This window comes from Mobula birostris, chromosome 3 (genome assembly GCF_030028105.1).
Source record: "Mobula birostris isolate sMobBir1 chromosome 3, sMobBir1.hap1, whole genome shotgun sequence".
Taxonomy (NCBI): domain Eukaryota; kingdom Metazoa; phylum Chordata; class Chondrichthyes; order Myliobatiformes; family Myliobatidae; genus Mobula; species Mobula birostris.
The window spans coordinates 57,820,638-57,845,084 of record NC_092372.1 but is presented as its reverse complement, the minus strand read 5'-3'; the positions used below and the strand labels follow the sequence as shown (position 1 = coordinate 57,845,084).

The window sequence follows — 24,447 nt, the reverse complement described above, 5'->3', positions numbered from 1 at the left end:
TTCAGAATATTGACAGACTGATTGCTTTGAACCTGAACTGTCTGAAGTTTGATGGACAGGTGATACCCCAGCAGGGGGATAAAAAGAACAGGTTTGCTAAGGCACAGGACACCACGAGACCATGAGATAACGAGACCCTGGAAAGAGCGGTGTGTCCCCACAAATTGGTGGGAGTTTGGAGGTCCGGTTCGTGGGAACCGACCATAGGCTCACAGGTACAATCGGTGGGAACCTGGTGTGTGTGTCTGCCCTTGCCTGGGTGCCGGGTTCGCCGCGGAAGAACGATCGTATCTGGAATGGAGGGGTCACCGTCGGTGACCACAGCGGAACAGAAGACATCAAAAAGGGTTTGCCCGAAACCAACTATGAAGACATCAAAGGTCTGATTGAACCAAATTGCATCCCCCCACTCTCTCTCTCTCCAACGGCACAACAGCAAATACTGCGAACTGTACTAAGCTGAACTGAACCCTGCGTCACTTAAGACAGATCATTTTACCCCTAGACTGCGATAGAGCTTGGTTGATCCCTATTACCCTAGTTCTGTGTACATGTGTGTATTATCATTGCTAACCTGTTGCATTTATATCCTTACGATTAGAGTACTGTATTACTTATTTCTTTAATAAAACTTTATTAGTTCCTAGTAATCCAGAATCCAAAGAGTGGTCCATTTCTGTTGGTTTGACAACCCAGTTACGGGGTACGTAACAATTTGTTAAAAAGATTAGAAGATAATGGGCTCAGTGCATGATGCTACCAGTGTGAATCTTTACATCACTTACACTATCGGCATACAAGGATCGCACAGATGTGCTGAGAAAATTCAAGGAGTGGTGGATGCCCCAGGGCCAAAGGGCTTGTCACAGCTGCAGTCTTTTTTAGGACTTGTCAATTACTGTAACAGGTTCCTGCCAAATCTGGCTACTGTGCTCCATTCCTTGAACTCATTACTGCAGATTGGGATAAAATGGCAATGGACAAAACAGCATGAGGTGGCTTTCCAAAAGGCAAAGGAAATGGTGATGTTAGACACTGTACTCACACATTATGATCCACATCATCCAGTGAATCTTGCCTGTGACTCTTTGCCTTATGGTGTAGGTGCAGTCATGTGATGGAAATGAATGCCCCACAGCCTTTGCATCACAGTCCATTACAGCTGCAGAGAAAAATTATGCACAGATTGACAGAGTCTGGTTTGGGGTGTAAAACATTTCAACCAGTACTGTTATGGGAGAGAGTTTACCCCCATTACTGATCATCAACCACTAGTGCCCATTTTCAATCGTCAGAAGGTGTTCCACTAACAGCAGCAGCACGAATGCAGAAACGGGCTCTGTTTCTTGGAGGACACAACTACAAGATCGAATTCAATAGGACAACTAATCATGGAGATGCTGATTGATTGTCCTATTTGATTGTGGATAGTGTGGAGGGCTGTCAGAGGTTACAGCAGGACATTGATAGAAGGCAAAACTGGGCTGAGAAGTGGCAGATGGGGTTCAACCCAGATATCTGTGAGGTGGTTCATTTTGGTAGGTCAAATATGATGGCAGAATACAGTATTAACGGTAAGACTCTTGGCAGTGTGGAGGATCAGAGGGATCTGGGGGTCCAAGTCCATAGGACACTCAAAGCTGCTGCGCAGGTTGACTGTGTGGTTAAGAAGGCATATGGTGCATTGGCCTTCATCAACCTTGGGATTGACTTCAAGAGCTGAGAGGTAATGTTACATCTATATAGGACCCTGGTCAGACCCCACTTGGAGTACTGTGCTCAGTTTTGGTCACCTCACTTCAGGAAGGATGTGGAAACTATAGAAAGGGTACAGAGGAGATTTACAAGATGTTGCCAGTATTGGGGAGTATGCCTTATGAGAATAGGTTGAGTAAACTTGGTCTTTTCTCCTTGGAACTACGGAGGATGAGAGGTGACCTGATAGAGGTGTACAAGATGATGAGAAGCATTGACTGAGTGGATAGTCAGAGGCTTTTTCCCAGGGCTGAAATGGCTAGCATGAGAGGGCATAGTTTTAAGGTGTTTGGAATTAGGTACAGAGGAGATATCAGGAGTAAGTTTTTTCACACAGAGAGTGGTGAGTGCGTGGAATGGGCTGCCAGCGACAGTGGTGGAGGAGGATACGATAGGGTCTTTTAAGAGACTCCTGGATAGGTACATGGAGCTTAGAAAAATAGAGGCTACGGGTAACCCTAGGTAATTTCTAAAGTATATGTTCAGCACAGCATTGTGCACCAAAGGGTCTGTATTGTGCTGTAGGTTTTCTATGTTTCTGTTTCATTTACCCTTGGAATAGGAAATAGTGGAAAAAATTACAAAAGAAGGATAGAATTGGACTACTCCCCAACACAGTGGGCATAGCATCTGATGTCACATCGATCAATTGAGGAAAGGAGATTTAATTGTTACAGAAGAAAGGTGTCCAGAGCTGTCAGAACCACTTCCTGAAGTCCCAGATTCAACTCCAGAACTGTCAGAACCTCTTCCTGAAGTCCTAGGTTCAACTCCAGAACTGTCAGAACCGCTTCCTGAAGTCCCAGATTCAACTCCAGAACTGTCAGAACCTCTTCCTGAAGTCCCAGCTTCAACTCCAGAACTGTCAGATCCACTTCCTGAAGTCCCAGATTCAACTCCAGAACTGTCAGAACCACTTCCTGAAGTCCCAGATTCAACTCCAGAACTGTCAGAACCTCTTCCTTAAGTCCCAGCTTCAACTCCAGAACCATCAGAACCACTTCCTGAAGTCCCAGATTCAACTCTAGAACTGTCAGATCCACTTCCTGAAGTCCCAGAGCCAACTCCTACAACCACCACAGAGGAGGCCGCAGAACCTGAGCTTGTTACATAGCCACAAGTTTCTCTTGCCAAGCAGAGTGAAGAGAACAGGCCCCCCCCCCACCCCGGTCAGGAAAGATGTTATCCCACATGAGTAAGGCTACGTCCACACTAGACTGGATAATTTTGAAAACGCTGGTTTCACATAAAAACGATAGGCGTACACACCAGACGATTTTGAAAGTACCTTCGTCCACATTAAAACGAGTATTTGGGTGAATCTCCTCCTACTGGGCATGCGCAGGACACATCTACAGAAAACAAGTGAGGAGGAAACGGTATACTTGGTGCGTGTTTGTCCGGTTACAGACTAGAAAAACTTAAAAGGAAATTGCCAAATGATGGACAGCTGTAGGCTCTCGCTCAGGAGGACTTAAAGCTAAAAAAACAAATACTGGAGCGTATGGAGGCAACCGACAGGGAGTTCGTGGACAGTATGACCCGGCTGATGACAAACATTGAAAAACTGACTAACTCTGTTGCAGAGGAATTTGCAATGATGAGGAATATGATGGCCGCCCCCCGCCCTCCCCAGTACTTTTCACCGCCACAATACCAACCTCACAGCCACTACAATAGCTACACACACGGACACACAGACCCCCGGGTGGCCCCACCAGCATCTCCCCCACTCCTACAGAGGGGTCGCCCTAGAAACATTTCCTACAGCCATAGTCTCTTCACCGATGAAAGGGACGACAGGTTTTTTTAAAACCTCTGGTTACCCCGTACACACTACAATGCCCAACCGGCGTTTTCGGATTTAAACACTCTGGAGAGCGTTTTAGAAAAGCTCCGTTTTCAGGGGAGGAAAACACTGTTTCAGTGTGGACGGGGGGTCAAAACGAAGAGAAAAAGCTTTGGTTACGGATTTATCCCGTCTAGTGTGGACGTAGCCTTAGATGTCCTCCACGGTGATTAAACCTTTAGGCGTGAATGGGACAATTTAAAACTTTTGATGCTGTGGATGTGGTTCTGTCGATTTATTGGTTCTTCCCTTTTAGTTTATGGCTAAAGTTAATGCAATACCTTTTGTAACTATTGTATTTAACAAAGTCAATTTAATCTTTTTTCACTTTTTGCTACAAACGTTTGTAGAAAATAGTGTGCTCAGCTTCACATTTCTTATTTATGTCTTGCCGCCTTCACCTTTCACAATGGGGTCAACAATTCAGAACAAGAGTTGGAGGACGTCACCCCTCCCCGAACTAAATTTGCTGAAGTTCACGGTGGCACTGCCATCACCATCTGATAATCAGCTGATCCGCACACATGAGGATCACCAGTGATGGCTGTAACCCAGCACTTGCCTTAGGAAGTGCTGTTTAATCCAGCACAGTTATACAGTAAACCACCAGGGCAGTCTGCAATAACAAAAAATTATCTGTTCATCTGCCTGTTTCTTATTTTCCCTTATCGCTCCTCCACTCTCTGTTCATAATACTAATGTGCAGTTCACAACAGATGCTCTTCATTAACCTATCAAGTGGGTATAATTTATTTAAGGCTGGACTGTGAATGTCATATAGAAAGATTTGGTGACTGCAAAACCTAGCATTTGAAACTGCTCTCATCCTGACTTTTGCCCTCAAGCATTCCTCAACCCAATGCATCAGATATGATGTAGCAGAGAGGAGTGGAGGTTATCGATCATCCTCTTCCCTAACATAAGGAGCAATGCACCCAGGTCGATGCCTAGATCTAGACACTGTTCAAACAGACATCAACTAAATCTCAAAATACCAGGGATTTATATCAGGAGAGCTGTAGGCCAGCTGCATTGCCTGTGCTCCACATCTACTCAGCTCTGTGCTACACTGAAAGCTGCTACAGGCCAGTAGGTTTTGTATCTTGTAGCCCACCCCACCCAATTCCATTTTAAAGCTGGACACTAATTTATTTTACTTCCAGTAACCATGCCCCTCTGTTTTCCTTCGCTCCTCCTGCTCTTTTGTTTTCCCTCATTCCTGCAACCCTTCACCTCTTCTCTTCTCCCATCCTTACAACATGTCCATCACCTCCCTCTGGTTCTCAACCTCCTTCCCATTATTCCATGGTCTATTGTATTCTCCGAATAGATTCCTTCTTCTTCAGCACTTTATGTTTTCCACCTATCATCTCACATCGTTCTCTTTTGACTGTTCATCCCTTCCCCCACAGATGCTGCCTGGCCTGGTGAGTTCCTCCAACATGTGTATGTTGCTCAAGATTTCCTGCATCTGCAGAATATCTTGTGCCAGCTGACATATGTACCAGCCCCCCATTCATTTGAATTAATTAGCCTTCATTATAATTCAGATTATTGTTTATTTCCCTCTATTTCACAACATTATTAATTTTTTAAATTAATTACCAATGTCTTAACTGGGCTTTTCATTTTTCTTTGTTTCTATCTATTGATTTTTAGGAGTTGTAAACGTTTTTAATCATTGATGGTGACTTCAACTGTTTTTAAACATCTCACTATCGAAGAAATAAAATCTGCAAACTTGGCCTTTGCTAAATTCATTTTGATGGGATACTGCTTGGGGTGAAGCCTGAAGAGCAGGGTACCCAGCTCCTCATTGCCACTGGTGGACACATCCTGAAACAAACGTGGCTGAGAACGGAGGGCTGGTGGTCTTTGTTGGCCAGGTGAAGCATGATCTGATGTGTATTCAGCCTATATCCCTCTAAGGCCTGCCCACCCACCTTCCATGTACTTTTGCAAGTGCTTCTTAAATGATAGTATTGTATCTGCCTCAACCTCCTCCTCTGGCAGTTTGTTCCATGGACCCACCTCCATCTGCATGAAGAAGATGCTTCTCAGATCTCTTCCCCCCTCGCCTTTAATCCATGTCCCATATTTTTAGACTTCCCTATCTTGGGAAAAGACCATAACCGCCCACCTTATCTAAATGTGCAGAGTATAAGAAATAAGGTGGATGATCTTGTTGCAATATTACAGATTGCCAGGTATGATGTTGTGGCAATCACTGAATCATGGCTGAAGGATGGTTGTACAGGTCGACCTTCACTAATCCGGCACCACTGGGGCCTGAGGAGTGCCGGATTAGTGAAAATGCCGAATTACAGAAGGATCACATTAATCCGGCACTGATGCTTATCGAAGGAATTGGATTAGAGGTAGTCGGATTAGTGAAGGTCAACTGTAGTTAGGAGCTGAATGTCCAAGGTTACACGTTATATCGGAGGGATAGGAAAGTAGGCAGGAGGGGTGGTGTGGCTCTACTGGTAAAAACTGGCATCAAATCAGTAGAAAGGTGTGACATAGGATCAGAAGGTGTTTAATCCCTGTGGGTTGAATTAAGAAACTACAAGGGTGAAAGGACATTAATGGCAGTTATATACAAGCCTCCCAACAGTGACTGGGAGGTGGACCACGGATTACAATAGGAAATAGGAAAGACGTGTCAAAAGGGCAATGTTATGGTAGTCATGGGAGATTTTAATATGCAGGTTGATTGGGAAAATCAGGTTGGTAATGGATCTCAAGAGAGTGAGTTTGTTGAATGCCTATGATGTGGCTTTTTAGAGCAGATTGTCATTGAGCCTATGAGGGGATCAGCTATACTGGATTGGGTGTTAAGTAATGAACTGGAGGTGAATGGGGAGCTTATGGTAAAAGAACCCTAAGGAACTAATGATTACAATATGACTCGAGTTCAAATTGAAATTTGATAGGGAGAAAGTAAAGACTGATGTAGCATTATTTCAGTGGAGTAAGGGAAATTACAGTTGTATGAGAGAGGAGTTGGCCAAAGTAAATTAGCAGGAGCTGCTGGCAGGGACGTCAGCAAAGCAGGAATGGCATGTCTTTCTGGGAAAAATGAGAAAGGTGCATATCACATGTATTCCAAAAATGAAAAAATACTCAAATGGTAAAATAGGTCAATCATGGCTTACAAGGGGAGTCTAAACTGTTGTAAAAGCAAAAGAAAGGGCATACAACAAAACAAAAATTAGTGGGAAGATAGAGGATTGGGAAGTTTTTAAACACCTACAGGGAGCAAATAAAAATCAGTAGAAGGGAAAAGATGTGAAATATGAAAACAAGCTAGCAAATAATACCAAAATGGACAGTAAAAGTTTTTTCAAGCATGTAAAAATTAAAAGAGAAACAAGAGTGGACGTAGGACCACTTGAAAATGAGGCAGGAGAAATAATATTGGGGGACAAGGAGATGGCAGATGAACTAAATGAGTATTTTACATCAGTCCTCACTGTGGAAGACACTAGCACTAATACAAGAGATAAAGTGCTCAAAAAGCTAAAAGACCTAAAGATACACAAGTCACCCAGACCAGATGAGCTGCACTCTAGGGTTCTGAAAGACCTAGCGTTAGAGATTGTGGTGGCATTATAAATGATCTTTCAAAAATCATTGGACTCTGGCCTAGTGCCAGAGGACTGGAAAATTCCAAATATCACTCCACTCTTTAAGAAAGGATGAAGGCAGCAGAAAGGAAATTATAGACCAGTTAGCCTGACCTCAGTGGTTGGGAAGATGTTAGAGTCAATTGTTAAGGATGAGGTGATGGAGTACTTGGTGACACAGGACAAGGTAGTACAAAGTCAGCATGGTTTCCTTCAGGGGAAATCCTGCCTGATGAACCTGTTGGAATTCTTTGAGGAAATTACCAGTAGGATAGATAAAGGGGATGTAGTGGATGTTGTATATTTGGACTTTCAGAAGGCCTTTGACAAGGTGCCACACATGAGGCTGCTTACCAAATCAGTAGTCTATGGTATTACAGGAGAGTTACTAACATGGTTAGAGCATTGGCTGATTGGTAGGAGGCAGCAAGTGGGAATAAAAAGATCCTTTTCTGGTTGGCTGCCAGTGACTGGTGGTGTTCTGCAGGGGTTGGTGTTGGGACCACTTCTTTTTATGCTGTATATAAATGATTTAGATGATGAAATAGATGGCTTTGTTGCCAAGTTTGCAGATGAACGAAGATTGGTGGAGGGGCAGGTAGTGTTGAAGAAACAGATAGGATGCAGAAGGACTTAGACAGATTAGGAGAATGGGCAAGAAAGTGGCAAATGAGATACAATGCTGGAAAATACATGTACATGCACTTTGGTAGTAGAAGTAAATATGCGCAATATTTTCTAAACGGGAAGAAAATCCAAAAATCTGAGATGCAAAGGGCCTTGGGATTCCTTGTGCAGAACACCCTAAAGGTTAACTTGCAGGTTTGGTCGGTGGTGAGGAAGGCAAATGCCATGTTAGCATTCATTTCAAGAGGTCTAGAATACAAGAGCAAGGATGTGATGCTAAGGCTTTGTAATTCAGTGATGAGGCCTCCCCTTGAGTATTGAGAGCAGTTTAAGGCCCCTCATCTTAGAAAAGATCTGCTGGCATTGGAGAGGGTCCAGAGGAGGTTCACAAGGATGATTCCAGGAATGAAAGGGTTATCGTACGAGGAACGTTTGATGGCTCTGGGTCTGTGCTCGCAAGAATTCAGAAGGATGAGGTGGGATCTCATTGAGACCTTTTGAATGTTGAAAGGCCTAGACAGAGTAGATGTAGAAAGGTTGTTTCCCATGGTGGGAGAATCTAGGACAAGAGGGCACAGCCTAAGGATATAGGGGCGCCCTTTCAAAATAGAGTTGTGGGGAAATTTCTTTAACCAAAGGGTGGTGAATTTGTGGAATTTGTTGCCACATACAGCTGTGGAGGCCAGGTCGTTGAGTGTACTTGTGGTAGAGATTGATAGGTTCTTGAATGGAAATGACATCGAATGTTACGGGGAGAAGGGAGAACTGGGGTTGAAGAGGAGAGAAAAAAAAGAATCAGTCCTGATTGAATGGTGGAACAGACTGGATGGGCCAGATGGCCTAATTCTGCTCCTATGTTCTATGGTATTATCTATGCCTCTTACTAATTTTAAACTTTTCTTTTAGGTCACCCCTCCTTTTCCTTTGTCTCAAGGAATAAAGACCTAACCAGACCAAACTCTCCCTATAACCCTCTTGTATTGGCAACATCCTCATAAATCTTCTCTGCACTTTTCCCAGTTTAAACAACATCTTTGTGAGAAGGTGAAATAAGCCTCCATTTATTTACTAAAATCAGATTTCTTACAAAAGCTTTGTAAATTTTAACGTTAAGTTAATAGCTATGAATTTTGTTTTATTTCTAAAAAGGTTCAAGTCATTTGTTAAATTTTTAATGTTCCTAAAACTTTAAACATTCATGACATCCTTAAGATGTGTTGTCCTGAAAAACAATAACACGTCCTTTCACAGTCCTAAATTGCCTTTAGTTCAATTTAGAAAGGTGTGCAGGTGTTGTCTATTAAAGAAGGTATCTCTTCCATGTATGAACATGTACACTGCAACATGTACTTTGCATTTGGCATTCTCCTCCCAAGCAAAATGTACTTGATTTGTACTTCACTACTGCTTGGTGAGCTTTGAGCTTTAACTGAGCACTATGTGCTCTGCTAGCTCTTGTGTTAATTCTTTCCTGTCTTCCACAATTAGAATAGTGGCTTACATGCAGCTTAAACTCTCTGGTAACCTTACTGAAGTATCAAATTTACATAGGTAACAGTTACCAGGTGGATTCTAAGTATTGCTATATATATAAAATTGAAAGTGCAAGATAAAATCTTTAAGAATTGAAAATGTCTTCATTTTTGACAAATCAAATCCACTGACAAAAAACATATTGTGAAAACACAAGTTAAAGTGAGAGGGAAAATGCAGATGATTTTGACACAGCAGAACCTGACTTCCTCACAGTGAGGAAGGATGTTACACTAAAGAGGAACAAAATTACTATTCAGATGACGGATTATTATCCTGAAACTCAGTTTCTATATCCACTTAATCTGGCAGGGCTATTGAATTGAATTGACTTTATTTCTTATATCCTTCACATACCTGTAATATGAGGAGCAAAAATCTTTACGTTACATTTTTGTCTAAATGTTCAATGTGCAATCAGAGTAATTTATTATTTATTTATAATAAATAGAACAGTCCATTTAATATAATACAGAATACACTCAAATCAGCGTGAGTAAATCAGTCCGATGGCCTGGTGGAAGAAGCTGTCCCAGAGCCTGTTGGTCCTGGCTTTTATGCTGCGGTACCGTTTCCCGGATGGTAGCAGTTGGAATAGATTGTGGTTGAGATGCCTTGGGCCCCCAATGATCCTATGGACCCTTTTTACACACCTGTGTTTGTAAATGTCCTGAATCATGGGAAGTTCACACCTACAGATGCGCTGGGCTGTCCACACCACTCTTTGCGGAGTCCTGCGATTGAGGGAAGTACAATTCCCATACCAGGCAGTGATGCAGCCTGTCAGGATGCTCTCAATTGTGCTCCTGTTGGAAGTGCTTAGGATCTGGGGGCCCGTAACAAACTTCCTCAACCGTCTGAGGTGTAAGAGGTGCTGTTGTGTCTTTTTCACCACACAGCTGGTGTATGGGTGTGTGAAGACCACGTGAGGTCGTTGGTGATGTGGATGCTGAGAAACTTAAAGCTGTTTACCCTCTCAACTCCAGATCCATTGATTATTGAGTATTTGTAATATTTCCTATTTTTATTTCACAGTTTAAACATTTGCATTATTCTGCACTTGAACAGAATTGCATATGAAGGTAACTTCGGAAAAAGGGTCATGTACTAATACTTAAAAAATTACTTTATAAAATAATTCTCAACTTTAAGGTGCTTGATATTTATCTTGAATCTTTGTTTTAATATTCCTTCCTTTACACCCCCCTTCCACAAATCATTGATTTCTTCCTGTGACTTAATTCCACCATTATTGTCATACTTTCGTAATATGACTCAACATAAACCAAGATAACAAGTTACTAAAAGTTATTCCACTGCAAAGTAAATTATGGCTGTGATGATTTTCCAGAAATAGCCGTTTTCCTTTATCTGTATGTAGAGCTAGTTATGGGGTCTTCGCACAATAATTGATTTTAATCAGCAAATTTAAAAACCCATCACATGCTAAAGATACAGTTTGACAGCAATTGAAATATTGTGATAATATTTAAATGTTGTGGGTCAGAGCTGCGTGACTTGGTGGAAGTATTTCAGTATTACGTGGTTTCATAAATCTTAATCCATGTTTATAGAAAGCTCACTTTTGCCAATGGTGTAGCTTGAGGGGATGCATACTTTCTATGAAGGGAACTTTTATTTGAACTTGGCAATTATTCAGTGAAATACTTTTCTCTAAACGTAAATGTGGCTGAAGTATGGCTGTGCTTGGGAGCTGAATGTCCAAGGTTACACATTGTACTGGAGGGATAGGAAGGGTGGGCAGAGTGATGTGGTTCTGCTGGTAAAAAAAATGGCATCAAATCAGTAGAAAGATGTGACATAGGATTGAAAGATGTTGAATCCTTGTGGGTTGAGGTAAGAGACTGCAAGGGTAAAAGGACCCTGATGGCATTTATATACAGGCTTCCCAGCAGTAGCTGGGATGTGGACCACAGATTATATTAGGAAATAGAAAAGGCAGGTCAAAAGGGTGAAGTTCTGATAGTCATGGGAGATTTCAACATGCAGGTTGATTGAGAAAATCAGATCAGTACTGGATCTCAAGAGAATGAGTTTGTTGAATGGCCGTGAGATGGCTTTCTAGATCATTTTGTTGTTGAGCTAGCAGGCTATACCACAAAAGAAGAGAATATCAGCTATACTGGATTGGGTGTTAGGTAATGAACTGGATGTGATTAGGGAGCTTAAGGTAAAAGAATCGTTATGAGACAGTGATCACAATATGATTGAGTTCAACTTGAAATTTGATAGGGAGAAAGTAAAGGCTGACGTAGCAGTATTTCAGTGGAGTAAAGGAAATGACAGTGGTATTAGAGAGGAGTTGCCCAAAGTAAATTGGAAGGAGATGCTGGCAGGGATGATAGCAGAGCAGCAATGGCATGATTTTTTGGGAGAAATAAGGAAGGTGCAGGACATACGCATTCCAAAAACTAATAGTCAAATGGCAAAATAGTACAACCGTGGCTGACAAGGGAAGTTAAAGCTAATGTAAAAGCAAAAGAGAAGGCGTACAACAAAACAAGAATTAATGGGAAGATAGAGGATTGGGAACCTTTTTAAAACCTACAGAGAGCAACTAAAAGAATCATTTGGAGCGAAAGGATGAAATATGAAAGCAAACTAGAAAACAATATCAACATGGACAGTAAAAGCTTTTTACGTATGTAAAAAATAAAAGAGAGATGAGAGTGGATATAGGAACTCAGAAACTGAGGCCAGAGAAGTAATAACAGGGGAATAGGAGAAGGCAGATGAACTAAATTTTGCATTAGCCTTTACTGTGAAAGATACTAGCAGTATGCCAGATGTTGAAGGCTGTGAAGGGAGAGAAGGGAGTGCAGTTACAATTACAAGGGAGAAGGTGCTCAAAATGCTGAAAACCTAAGGGTACATAAGTCATCCAGACCAGATGAAATGCACACTAGGGTTCTGAAAGAGGTAGCAGTAGATATAATTGAGGCATTAGTCACGATCTTTCAAAAATCATTGGACTCTGGCATGGGGCCAGAGGTCCAGATAGTAACAAATGTCACTCCGCTCTTTAAGAAAGGAGGAAGGCAAATTATAGACCAGTTAGCCTGACCTCAGTGGTTGGGAAGATGTTGGAGTCAAATGTTAAGAATGAGTTTATGGAGTGCTTGGTGACACAGGACAAGATAGCGTAAAGTCAGCATGGTTTCCTCAAGGGAAAATCTTGCCTGATGAACCTGTTGGAATTCTTTAAGAAGATTACAAGTAGGACTGATAATGGGGATGCAGTGGATGTTGTATAATTGGACCTTCAGAAGGTCTTTGACAAGGTGCCACACGAGGCTGCTTACCAAGTTAAGGGCCCATGGTATTACAGGAAAGTTTCTAACATGATTAGAGCATTTGCTGATTGATAGGAGGCAGCGAGTGGGAATGAAAAGATCATTTTCTGGCTGGCTGCCAGAGACCAGTGGCGTTCCGCAGACGTCAGTGTTGGGACCACTTCTTTTTACGCTGTATATCAATGACTTAGGTGATGGAATAGATGGCTTTGTTGCCAGGTTTGCAGATGGTACAAAGGTTGGTGGAGGGGCAGGTAGTGTTGAGGAAACAGGTAGGGTGCAGAACGACTTAGACAGGTACAGGGGTAGGCAACCTTAAGCACAAATGATTTTCTAGCATGTGTTATTCATTAATTTGAGCCAAAACATAACTAGATGTATTTAAATGGATAATTCCCATATTTCAAGTTCTTAATGGCTTGATGAATGCCCACCATCTGCTCACTAAGACGCAATCCGGCCCACAGAGGCAAAAGGGTTGCCAATGGGTTAGGAGAATGGGCAAGAAAGTGGAAAATGAAATACAATGTTGGAAAATACATGGTCATGCACTTTGGTAGTAGAAATAAATGTGCAGACTCTTTTCAGAAAGGGGGAAAATCCAAAAATCTGAGATGTAAAGGGCCTTGGAAGTCCTTTGCAGAACACACTAAAGGTTAACTTACAGGTAAAGTCGGTGGTGAGGAAGGCAAATGCCATGTTAGCATTCATTTCAAGAGGTCCAGAATGCAAGAGCAGGGATGTGATGCTGAGGCTTCACAAGGCACTGGTGAGGCCTCACCTTTATATTGTGAACAGTTTTGGGCTTCTCATCTAAGAAAAGATTTGCTGTCATTGGAGAGGGTTCAGAGGAGGATAGTTCCTCTGAAGGATGCTTCTAGGAAGGGGTTTTATGAGGAACGTTTGATTAATCTGGGTCGGTACTCATTGGAATTTAAAAGGATGGGGAGGATCTCATTGAAACCATTCGAATGTTGAAAGGCCTAGTTTTAGTAGATGAGGAAAGGATGCTTCCCATGGTGAGGGTGTCTAGAACAAGAGGGCACAGCCTCAGAATAGAGGGGCATCCATTTAAAACAGAGATGGGGAGAAATTTCTTTTGCCAGATGTAGTGAATTTGTGGAATTTGTTTCAACAGGCAGCTGTGGAGGCCAGGCCATTGGGTGTATTTAAAGTAGAGCTTGATAGGTTCTTGATTGGACACAGCATCAAAGGTTATGGGCTGGAGGAAGGCCTGGGAGTGGGGCCGAGGAGGGGGAGAAAGATCAGCCATGATTGAATGGCAGAGCAGACTCGATGGGCCAAATGGACTGATTCTGCTCCTATGTCTTATCCTCTTAGGTCCCACAAATGATTTCTGCGTACATTATGCATCATGGCATATTCTCTCACACTATATCAAAGATGGAAACTAATTCAAACCTTTTTACAAAGTGATGGACCATGTCATTCTTTGACCTGAGCCAACACTGATGGCTGCATTCAGTGTGGTCCTTCTGCCTGTGTTCAGATAACTTAGCCCTGAAAACTAACACCCTGTCAAATCACTTCCCACGCCATCCTTGTTGTTGGAATCCACTGTCACAGAGCCACTCTGTTGATGGTAAACTCCCTTCAGTTGCAAATTTTGATGCTTGATGGATCATGCCTTGCTGAATTATATCTATTTTATCATGCCCTCCATTCCATTTCTTTTAGAGACCATATTACTCTCACTATTTCCTGATTGTAGTGCCTTGGTCAAACATGGAGCATGCATTCTACTCATTTCATGAAAGCCTCAGCTTGTCAATCTTTCCACTTACTGCAGTTTACAGCAGCTGGGAAACAATCTATCATTGTCGAAATTTGTCCCAAACCCCATTGAGATTTGTGCTTCTTTAATCAAAATCACCTACCCAACTTTTCCCACATCTTTATCCAGTTTTCTTGTCCTCTTCCACTTACTCTTCTCTCCAGTGACCATCCATCCCTCAATTGGCTTCCAATTTTCATTTTAATTGCTAATGGAGATTCAGTATTGTAAACATTGGTTCCCATTAACCAGTTTGAGACCGTACATGGCAATCAGCTGTGAAACTGACTTTGTTCCTTGAAAAATGATTCATCACTTTGAACTAAATGTGGTAACCATCAATGGTGCATCGCACAAAAAAGGCATCAAAGCCAAAGAAATAATGAGTAATAGGGAATCACAGGCATGCCTAACTCTGTCTACAGTCAGAGTCACAAGTCTGCATGTTCCAGCAGAGGTTGAAGTGCAAAACAAACTGCTGGAGGAACTTACGGGGTTAAGGAGCATAGTGGGAAAGGAATCACTAACTTTTCAGGTAAAAACCCTTATCAGCACTTATGTCCTCCTTCCCCCCACCTCAGATGCTGCTTGAGTTTCCGGCAGTTTGATATTTTTTGCTGCAGATTTTAGATTCTATGTTTCTCAACAGAGTTTGCTGTACGCGGCTTAAGAGTAGAAAAGATTACACTTGCACTTGTGACTCCTGCTTCAGTTTTCTTAACCCAGCAACAAAACCAGAACAAGATGCAAGCTTGGCTTACTTTATGCTGCTCCTTTCGATTAGTTGGACATTGGCATGCCAGGTGTTTACCATATTAGCTACATAATGGGATGAGAACCGTGAAATTCTAAGGTGAATGCGATATTCATGATAGTTACAGCACAACCATGTGAAAAAACACAAGGAATGATGTATCAATAACCAAGAAATATCATTCTGCTTAGGAGGATTATATCCTCAGTGAAACAATAGGCATCATATTCAGAAGTTGCCCTTATTGGGTGTTTCATCTGCCATCAATGGTTCTCTACATTTTAGAGATGATGAGTCAGATATTGCATACTTTTGGCCAACAGTTCTGTTGGGAACTATTGACATTCCAGCTTGTCTCTGACTTCTCCACATGCTCATTGAAACACATAGGTCAGAGACAAGTTGGAGGGAGAGCACTGATGTATTTCACCTCTGGCCTCCTCAGTTTTATTCCAGCCAATAGCTGGTCTAGGTAATGTGACCAAATTCATCTTAATTAAGTGGTAACCACAAGCATGTCTCTACTTAATTTTCATTACTTTACCTTAACAATTATCATTAATTTCCAGAATCTTAAGGTGTTTCAAATTAAATTAATCATATTTTAAAATTTTGTTTAACATTACTTAATTATAGAAAAACAATTTTTAAATAACTCATGCAATCAGAAATAGCTAAACATTATTCAAATGCCTTTGACATTGGTGGGGTCTTTATAAGGCTGTCAGTGCTCTCTGAGGGTGGGGCCTCTGGATTCTCAGCTCAAGGCTGCTCATTATTTTCAGTCTGCTGTACATTGTAGGATGATTGTGGGGTGTGTTAAGTCAGTTTAGCCAGTTCTTCTCATTGAGATGAAGTTAATAGGGAGCAGTTGGGCAGATCCAGAATTATCTGGCCACTTATCTTTGTACTCAACATTAAAAGTGTAAGTTTAAGTGCTGCCTCTGTCATCATGAGAATGGAAACCCTTCAATTGTCATTAATTAAAGAACTTGAATTATGCAGATGAACACTTGAAAGGCCAAGGCAGAAGGCAATGGACTAGGTGCTGTCAAATAGGATTAGTGTAGATAGCTACGTGATAGTTGTCACGTACGTGGAGGCCCAAAGGGCATGCTTCTGTGATACTTTACTCCTCAGTTGTTTCTTGAAAAGAGAATAAAACCTTACAAAAACAAAACTGGTTGTGACATGCAATATTAAATATTGAGATTCAAATGCAATTGATAGCAAATTATTCCAAAGCATATGGCAACTGTGATCATTTAATTCAATGGGAGCTGTTCAACACTGATTCAGTAACTCCTGATGCCTGATCTCTGGGATCTCAGGCCACACTCTATTTTGTGTTGGTGGGCCAACAACCGTTAAGATGGATTGGAACTTCTCAGCAATCTATTTCCTTTAAGCAGCAGAAATGTTGAGTAGGCATGAAATAATAACATTCCACTCATAGCTCTGTTTATCAAAAACACTTTAAAAAATCAGGGAATTAATAAGTATGTGTATGGTTATATTAACTGTGGAGCTATTTAAACTCTGATGATGTGTTGAATGTTCTAGCATATTTTCATAATGATGCCACATGTGTTCTAAGTGCTACAGCTTTTTACTCCCATTTCCTTTCCTTGGAGACTTTGCAAGGTTTATGTCAACATTTGTAAATAATAATCTATCTGTGTTGACATCATACCTTCTCACCACATAGCGCAAGAGGTAAATCACCTTGCAGTTTTACATTTGCGTATAGTTGAAATGCCTTTAAAAAGTGCCATAGAGTCCATTGAACTTAATATTAGAAAATAAAATTAATGTAACTTGAAGAAACAGATTTTTTTGCTGTTTTACTTCTAAGTAACACAGTATAGTAATTTAGAGCAAGTAATCCCCACAAATTGTGAGAAACCTTTTTTAAATGCAATAATAGTTAAGATCTTTATCAGAACAAAATGGTTATAATACAAGGAAACAATAATACTTCGGAAATTGTTCCAAGTGTTATTATCATATTAAATTTAATTAACTTGTATCGAATTTCATGAAGTGGACATACTTCAACCTCTTTATTTTGTGCAGATTAGTATTCCCAGTCAGACAACAGAGCCAAGATTTTGCTAAAAGTCACTCAGAATTGAATTCACTGAGTCCAAGCACCTTGAGCAGTTCTTCTCCAACAGAGCTTGAAGATAGACTATTATATTGGAACTATTGGTTCCCTGGCTCCATTAGAATGGCTGTTCAGGTATTAAGGTTGATTTTCATCATCCCTGGGATACTGTGATAAATTTTATGTTAATGAAGTATTGTTTAAAGCATCTTTGGTTATTACCATCAATTGAGGTTGGACATTTGAATTGGTCATCCAGTTATGATCTTTAATTGTATGCTTAACATGGATAACTATATTTTGGACTATTCTCAATGACTTATGAAAATTACATACTTTTCATTGTCAATATTTTACTAGTAGCCTGAAATTAGATTCTGCTGACTTATATTTATGATTGTGGTTAAGCAAGGCTAAAGTACAAGATTAGGATGTGATTGTAAATGAATGTGCTTACAGGAATATGTCTTCTTTTAACAGTCGGGGTATTGGATGGAGACGAGCTTGCACTGAGAGCATTCTCAATATCTTGATCAAGCTGATCCAATTTCATAATGAGCAGCACCATGGAATCTAGCCGTGCTCGATCGCGATCTTCCTTCATTTCCTAAGGGGACAGAGCACACAGTCATAATTTGCAGTCATAGATCTCATAAAATTATAAAGCATGAGTAAGTGCCATTCAGCTCAATAAGTCATCAGCAGCCCTCTGAGGAGTTTTCCTAATTGGAAAAATAATATCTTTTTGAAGCACTTCCTACTTTAACAGATAACTTCTAGGTGACCAAGATCTGTTCGACAAAAATTATAAGTCAAAGTTGCCCCCACATTGTAAACCTACATTTTATTCTAGGAGAGTTTGAAGAGTGTGGTAAAATTATGGAATCCTCTACCCAAAAAGCAATGAAGTGTGAGAGACCTATTTAAGAGGCAGATTTATTTAGTGCAAAAGGAATCAAGAGACATGATAAGAAGGCAGAACTGAAATGGACAATCATCTATGATGGTGATGAATAGTGAAGAAGGCCCAGCATAGAAGGGTCTACTCCTGCCTCCGTGTTTTTTAAAATCTTTTTATGAATTATTAAACAAGTGGAAGAGTGTCATATTGTAAGGTAACATAATTGGGAGAAATGCACGTAATTCACAATCACCGACATTGAGTTGAGGTTTCTCTTAAAGAGGCTGGTCTGACATGATGACATTGTGACGTAAGGATTTTTAGCGCACTTTTGTGTTTAGGTTTTGGAGTTCAATAAAACCTGGAGTTTTGGAGTACGGGTTTCAAGTAACATAAAATGCCTCATTTCATTTTATTTGCGAAAACTGACATTGGTGACCCTAATGCTCCAGGATGATTCCAGAGTTATTGAACATGTCGGCCAACACAGTCGTTTTGAAACTGTTGGGGATTTGGGAGCCAATTAACATTGCTTGGTTTGTACAAGCTGAGGCCCATTTCGCTCTGTGAGAAATCACCACCAATCACACCAAATTCTACTACATGGTAGCGTCGCTCAACAATTCCATGTCTACAAGAGTGGTGAGTCTGTCTGAGCTCCTAACTGAGCACCATAATTACTGATCGCTGAAAACTCACCTTTCAAAGACTTTTGGACTATTGGAGTCTGAGAACACCAAACAGTTAGAACCATAGAACCATAGAAACTACAGCACAGAAACAGGCCCTTTGGCCCTTCTTGGCTGTGCCGAACCATTTTCTGCCTAGTCCCACTGACCTGCACACGGACCATATCCCTCCATACACCTCCCATCCATGTATATGTCCAATTTATTCTTAAATATTAAAAAAGAACCCGCATTTACCACCTCGTCTGGCAGATCATTCCATACTCCCACCACTCTCTGTGTGAAGAAGCCCCCCCTAATGTTCCTTTTAAACTTTTCCCCCCTCACCCTTAACCAATGTCCTCTGGTTTTTTTCTCCCCTTGCCTCAGTGGAAAAAGCCTGCTTGCATTCACTCTATCTATACCCGTCATAATTTTATATACCTCTATCAAATCTCCCCTCATTCTTCTACGCTCCAGGGAATAAAGTCCTAACCTATTCAACGTTCTCTGTAACTGAGTTTCTCAAGTCCCGGCATCATCCTTGTAAACCTTCTCTGTACCCTTTCAACCTTAATTACATCCTTCCTGTAATTTGGTGACCAAAACTGAACACAATACTCCAGATTCGGCCTCACCAATGCCTTATACAACCTCATCCAACCTCATCATAACATTCCAGCTCTTATACTCAATACTTCGATTAATAAAGGCCAATGTACCAAAAGCTCTCTTTACGACCCTATCCACCTGTGACGCCACTTTTAGGGAATTTTGTATCTGTATTCCCAGATCCCTCTGTTCCACTGCACTCCTCAGTGCCTTACCATTAACCCTGTATGTTCTACCTTGGTTTGTCCTTCCAATGTGCAATACCTCAGACTTGTCTGCATTAAACTCCATCTGCCATTTTTCAGTCCATTTTTCCAGCTGGTCCAAGTCCCTATGCAGGCTCTGAAAACCTTCCTCGCTGTCTACTACACCTCCAATCTTTGTATCATCAGCAAATTTGCTGATCCAATTTACCACACTATCATCCAGATCATTGATATAGATGACAAATAACAATGGACCCAGCACTAATCCCTGTGGCACACCACTAGTCACAGGCCTCCACTCGGAGAAGCAATTCTCTACTACCACTCTTTGGCTTCTTCCATTCAGCCAATGACTGATCCAATTTACCACCTCTCCATGTATACCTAGCGACTGAATTTTCCTAACTAACCTCCCATGCGGGACCTTGTCAAAGGCCTTACTGAAGTCCATGTAGACAATATCCACTGCCTTCCCTTCTTCCACTTTCCTGGTAACCTCCTCGAAAAACTCCAATAGATTGGTCAAACATGACCTGCCACGCACAAAGCCATGTTGATTCTCCCTAATAAGTCCCTGTCTATCCAAATGTTTGTAGATTCTGTCTCTTAGTACTCCCTCCAATAACTTACCTACTACCGACGTTAAACTTACCGGCCTCTAATTTCCCGGATTACTTTTCGATCCTTTTTTAAACAACGGAACAACATGAGCCACTCTCCAATCCTCCGGCACCTCACCTGTAGACAGCGACACTTTAAATATTTCTGCCAGGGCCCCTGCAATTTCAACACCAGTCTCCTTCAAGGTCCGAGGGAACACCCTGTCAGGTCCTGGGGATTTATCCACTTTAATTTTCCTCAAGACAGCAAGGACCTCCTCCTTTTCGATCTGTACAGTTTCCATGATCTCACTACTTGTTTCCCCTAATTCCATAGACTTCATGCCAGTTTCCTTAGTAAATACAGACGCAAAAAACCTATTTAAGATCTCCCCCATTTCCTTTGGTTCTGCACATAGGCAACCACTCTGATCTTCAAGAGGACCAATTTTATCCCTTACAATCCTTTTGCTCTTAATATACCTGTAAAAGCTCTTTGGATTATCCTTCACTTTGACTGCCAATGCAACCTCATGTCTTCTTTTAGCACTCCTGATTTCCTTCTTAAGTATTTTTTTGCACTTCTTATACTCCTCAAGCACCTTATTTACTCCCTGCTTCCTATACATGTCATACAACTCCCTCTTCTTCTTTACCAGAGTTGCAATATCCCTTGAGAACCAAGGTTCCTTATTCCTATTCACTTTGCCTTTAATCCTGACAGGAACATACAAATTCTGCACTCTCAAAATTTCTCCTTTGAAGGCTTCCCACCTACCGATCACATCCTTGCCAGAGAACAACCTGTCCCAATCCACGCTTTTTAGATCCTTTCTCATTTCTTCAAATTTGGCCTTCTTCCAGTTAAGAACCTCAACCCTAGGACCAGATCTATCCTTGTCCATGATCAAGTTGAAACTAATGGTGTTATGATCACTGGAACCAAAGTGCTCCCCTACACAGATTTCCGTCACTTGTCCTAACTCGTTTCCTAAGAGGAGATCCAATATTGTTCTCCTTACCCAGTGTTGGTAATGCTAGGCCTTTGGATCTAATGGACCACATGCTGTCTCTCCTGGGAAATTGCCATCCTTTTTAATTTTTAAAAAAACTCTTCTTGCAGCAAATGCCTGATCAAGTTTGCATAGCCCTCGCTAATTCACCTATGAAGGACTACAGGAAGCTTGCTAAAATGGCTAATTGTCTACACTCAGCTAGGCAGCAGTGCATCATTCCTGCTCCTTTCTCTCCCTCAGTAAGCCCGGTCAGCAAGGCCCTCAATGTAAGGACACCCACAAATGCAAAATAGATGGCGCCATGCCTGTGTTTTTACCATGCTCGCTTTGGTACAAATGTGAGGAAGTGCCAACCATCTTGCAGCTTTGACAGTGCCAGTGCATTGGGATATCAGAGGTCTGTGAACACCATGGGTTCCAGCTCCGAGCATCATTTATTGTTCATTGTGGCACCCATTCAGAGTGACGTTTCCTGTGTGTAATGGGTGCTCAGGTTAGTGTGCTGCCACCATTGCCTATTGATGAGAAGTTAAAGAGCAATGAAACCTCGCTGGAGGCTGCAACCTGCAGCAAGGTCCAAACTTACGGAACAAAATGGGTGACGCTATACATGGGACTTCGTGCTGGCTAAGGTGGCTATACCTTGCTTGGTGCAGATTTCCTGTGTGCCCAGAAACTGTTAGTTGATCTTAAGAACTGCTGGTTTGTGGATGACAAGGACTTTGGGTCGTATCCTGCTCCGCCAGGAAGTTCCCCACAATGTCTGTGTCAAGCACCGCATGTGAGTTTTCTCGACTGCTGGGTAAATTCCCAAACATCAGCAAGCCCACGTTCTCCATTACAGTCACAAAACATGGGGTCAAGCACCACATTCCCACAACTGGCCTGCCAGTTCATGCTCCTGTGCGTAGACTGGGCCCGGAAAATCCGGCAACCGCGAAGACCGAGTTTTCCAACATAGAAAGACTCAACATTGTACACCAGTCAAAAAACCCCTCGGCTTCGCTCCTCCATATGGTCCCCAAGTTTGATGGTGGATGCCGCCCATGTGGTGATTACTCATGTCCTAACGAGGCCACCCTCCCCTGATCATTACCCAGTCACATCCAGGGCTTTTTAGCACGTTTAGCCTGAAAGTTAATTTTTTTAAGTCTACTTAGGAGCTACCATCAGGTGCTGGTGTGCTCAGAGGACATTCCCAAAACAGCTGTGGTAAACCCGTTTGGCCTTTTTGACTTTCTATGCATGCCATTTGAACTGAAAAATGCAGCACAGCCTTTCCAGTGGCTGATGGACTCTGTATTAAAATACTTACATTTTCTTTTTGTTTACCTGGATGACATACTTGTCACCACTGCATCCAAAGCTGAACACCTATCTCATCTCCACACATTTTTCAGGCACTTAAGCCAACATGAGTTGATTATTAACTGCTTAACGCCAGTTTGGGTCATCAACCATTGACTTTCTTGGTCATTGCATCTCTGCAGAAGGTGCAAGCCCCTCCCTTCAAAAGTAGGTGCTATTATGGATTTCCCACTGCCCCACGCTACAAAAAATCTACAGAAGTTTTTAGATGCGGAAAATTTCTATCACTGCTTCATACTGCGAGCAGCTGAACTTATGCTCCCCTGTGTTTAAAGGCAATACCCCTAAACAATCAGTTGACTGGTCAGTGGACATGAGAGGGCATTTAATGATACCAAACAAGCTTTTTCTAATGCAACCCTACTGGCTCACCCGCTTCCTAACGCACCTATTGTCATTACCAGTGATGCCTCAGACTATGCTCTGGGTGCTGTGCATGAACAGCTGGTTGGAGATGTATGGCAGCCACTTGCCTTCTTCAGCCAGCAGCTTAATCCCCTGAAAGGAACTACAGCACGTTTGACTGTGAGCTTCTCAGTTTCTATCTGGCCAGCCACCATTTTCATTTTCTTTTAGAGGGTCACCATTTCACAGCGTTTGTTGACCACAAATCCCAATAAAGGCCCCAAGATTTCTGACTAACAGACCCCAATCAGTTAAGTTAGACAACTTCTCCTCCTCCACTCTCACCCTGAACACCGGCGTGCCTTAAGGCTGTGTGCTGAGCCCTCTTCTGTACTCCTTTTTCACCTATGGCTGTGCTCCTGTACATGTTTCTAACTCCATAATCAAGTTTGCAGTCAACACCATGGTAGTTGGCCTGATCAGAGGGGATGACAAGATGGCCTACAGGGATGAGGTCCAGTACCTGGCTGCATAGTGTGCCGACAACAACTTGGCCCTTAACACCCAGAAGACCAAGGAGATCTTTGTGGACTTCATGCATGCTAGGAGCCACACTCACGTCCCCATCTATATCAACAGAGCTCTAGTGGAGCGCGTATCAAGCTTCAAATTCCTTGGTGTCCACATTTCCGAGGATCTCATCTGGTCCCTGGACTCCTCCATCCTGATCAAAAAGGCGAAACAGTGCCTTTATTTCCTGCGGAGCATCAAGAAAGCTCACCTCTGTCCCAAGATACTGATGGACTTTTACCACTGTAACATTGAGAGCATACTCACCAACTGCATCTCAGTGTGGTATGGCAATTGTCCTGTATCGGACCGTGAAGCACTCCAGTGTGTGGTGAAAACTGCCCAGCGGATTATCGGCACCCAATTGCCCACCATTGAGAACATCTACCATAAATGCTGCCTGGGCAGGGCGAAAAGCATTATCAAGGATGCATCTCACCCTAACCATGGACTTTTTACTCTCATCCCATCCAGTAGGTGCTACAGGAGCCTCCGCTCCCACACCAGCTGGCACAGGAAGAGCTTCTTCCCTGAGACTGTAACCCTGCTGAACCTCTCATCACAGCGCTAAGCAGTATTGCACCCATATTGTACTGTCTCAATACTTTTATATTTGTGTGCTGTAGCACTTACTTTTTATTTGTAGTTATTTTGTAAATAACACTATTCTTTGCATTTCTGGTCAGATACTAACTGCATTTTATTGGCTTTGCATCTGTGCTAGGCACAATGACAATAAAGTCGAATCTAACCTAACCTTATGCACATGATGCCCAAGGTATCAGATCCTTGGTCTGCA

General features: G+C 42.0%; 1 protein-coding gene across 7 annotated transcripts in view; it reads right to left on the bottom strand.

Moving 5' to 3' along the window:
• The window catches only part of dlc1 (DLC1 Rho GTPase activating protein), a 515,219-nt gene that overhangs the window by 327,463 nt on the left and 163,309 nt on the right, over positions 1 to 24,447 (bottom strand). For all 7 annotated transcript variants that reach the window (XM_072252658.1, XM_072252661.1, XM_072252657.1 and 4 more), the window contains one exon: positions 17,821 to 17,970. In XM_072252658.1, coding sequence (XP_072108759.1) covers positions 17,821 to 17,970 — 150 coding nt within the window. The remainder of the gene's footprint in view (positions 1 to 17,820; positions 17,971 to 24,447) is intronic.